Here is a 1,624-nt window from a genome sequence, read left to right on the forward strand (position 1 = left end):
GTGTCTGGGTTGGGGGCAGGGGCAGGGGCCGGGGCCAGGAAGGGAGCTGGGGCAGGATCGAATGGCCACAGATCCACCTCCAGAGCCCAGGGGGTCGGATCCGGGGCTCGGGGGGCGGTTTCCAGGCCCCAGTTGCTACTCATACCACTTCGAACTTCACCACCAGCTCCTCCGAGGGTTGAACGCGCACGTGTTGCATGGCGCGGTGGGCGTCCACCGCGATATGGATGGCCTGCTGCACGTCGTCGTAGGGTACCAGGGCGCCGGCCAGCACGCGATAAGGGTGATTGGTAAGAGTAGGCAAAGCCATATTGCATGGCCCCTTCCTCTTCCAGTAGCTCAGGAGCCCTGGCCCGGGGGGATCCCCTACCCCGGAGATTCCACTGCTGCAGCTGCTCACGCCCGCGAGCCCGAGCCCGCTGTAGCTCGCGGCGCCTCCTCCTCCGCTCACAACGGCCCGATTGAGCTGGGCCAGCCGGCTGCGATACAAGCGGGCTCGATCCATACATTCCTGAGGTGCCAGGCGCTGCACCTGGGCCGCCCCCACGGCGATGATGCTGCTCGCGGCTCTGGCCAAGATGGATGCCAGAACGGCCTGCTCGTCCGGACAGCTGGGAGAGTCGAATGTGGAGGCCCTGTGCTGCTCGCCGGGGGGTTCCAGCAGCCGAGCCTCCTCGTCGGGCTCGGGGCCTTCCTCTTCCTCGCAGCTGCAGCAGCAGCTCCCCATGGCCCTCAGCGGCCTGTTCTACTGACTCGTTCAGGGCTGCGAATGTTGTGTGCCCTGCCCTATCAGGCTTTCTCCTTCCTACCCTCCTTTGCCCAGTTAGGCCCTACCTGGACTGTGCTCTGGACTGTGCTCTGCCCAGCTCTGCCCAGCTCTGCCTCGTATTCTGCGGAGCTCTTGCCTTGAGATGCTCTGCCTCGCCTAGTCTGCTCAGAACAGGCCCGATGCTCTACTGCCGCGTGACCCAGAGGCGCCAAACATCGCGATACCAGACCGGCTCATTGCTAAGGGCATAGGGGGAAAACAGGAGAAACCCAAAGAAAATGAAGACAAGAATAAGATTATTAGCTCCAGAAATATAAAGGACCAAAAAATGACAACAGGAAATTAATAACTTATACAGAAATATCTCAGAGGAAAAAAATAAGACAAGTTATCAAAGCATCATTCCTCTTTCCTTCCCTCCTCTATTCCCCACCAAAATATCTAGTCCAGATGGATTTAAAGCAAGGATTTTTTAAGCCTTTTCAAGGTCTAATAATCAATACATTGTATCATGTATTCCCGACTATTAATAACACAAAACTCGGCACATACTGTTTTTTGTAGACCCTGTGCTAGGTAGCCGAGCTACAAAGAAAAATTTAAACAGTCCCTGCCAACAAGACAATGTGGATTGTATTCTGCCTGGCCCTAAGGCAGAGCTGAGAATCATGGGTGGGCACTAGAGAGAGACAGGTTTAGGCTTGAGGAAAAAAAAAATCATAATAAATGAAAAACCACAAAACCCGACTCACTGGTACAGAAGGCAGCTACTCTTCCCGGCTCATGCTACAGAGGAGGAGAGTGAGACCAAAATTGGTTAAGGGGCTTGCTCAAGGGTTGCACAGCCAGTAATCA

The 1,624-nt window shown here is 55.5% G+C and overlaps 1 protein-coding gene across 1 annotated transcript; it reads right to left on the minus strand.

Annotated features, from left to right (window-relative positions):
* Positions 1-139: 139 nt before the first annotated feature.
* On the minus strand, positions 140-727 carry LOC123256649 (ragulator complex protein LAMTOR1-like). The gene has a single exon (XM_044685235.1). The coding sequence runs from the start codon at positions 725-727 to the stop codon at positions 140-142; it is 588 nt and encodes a 195-aa protein (XP_044541170.1).
* Between the last annotated feature and the right edge of the window lie 897 nt (positions 728-1,624).

Source organism: Gracilinanus agilis, unplaced genomic scaffold (assembly GCF_016433145.1).
Source record: "Gracilinanus agilis isolate LMUSP501 unplaced genomic scaffold, AgileGrace unplaced_scaffold7667, whole genome shotgun sequence".
Taxonomy (NCBI): domain Eukaryota; kingdom Metazoa; phylum Chordata; class Mammalia; order Didelphimorphia; family Didelphidae; genus Gracilinanus; species Gracilinanus agilis.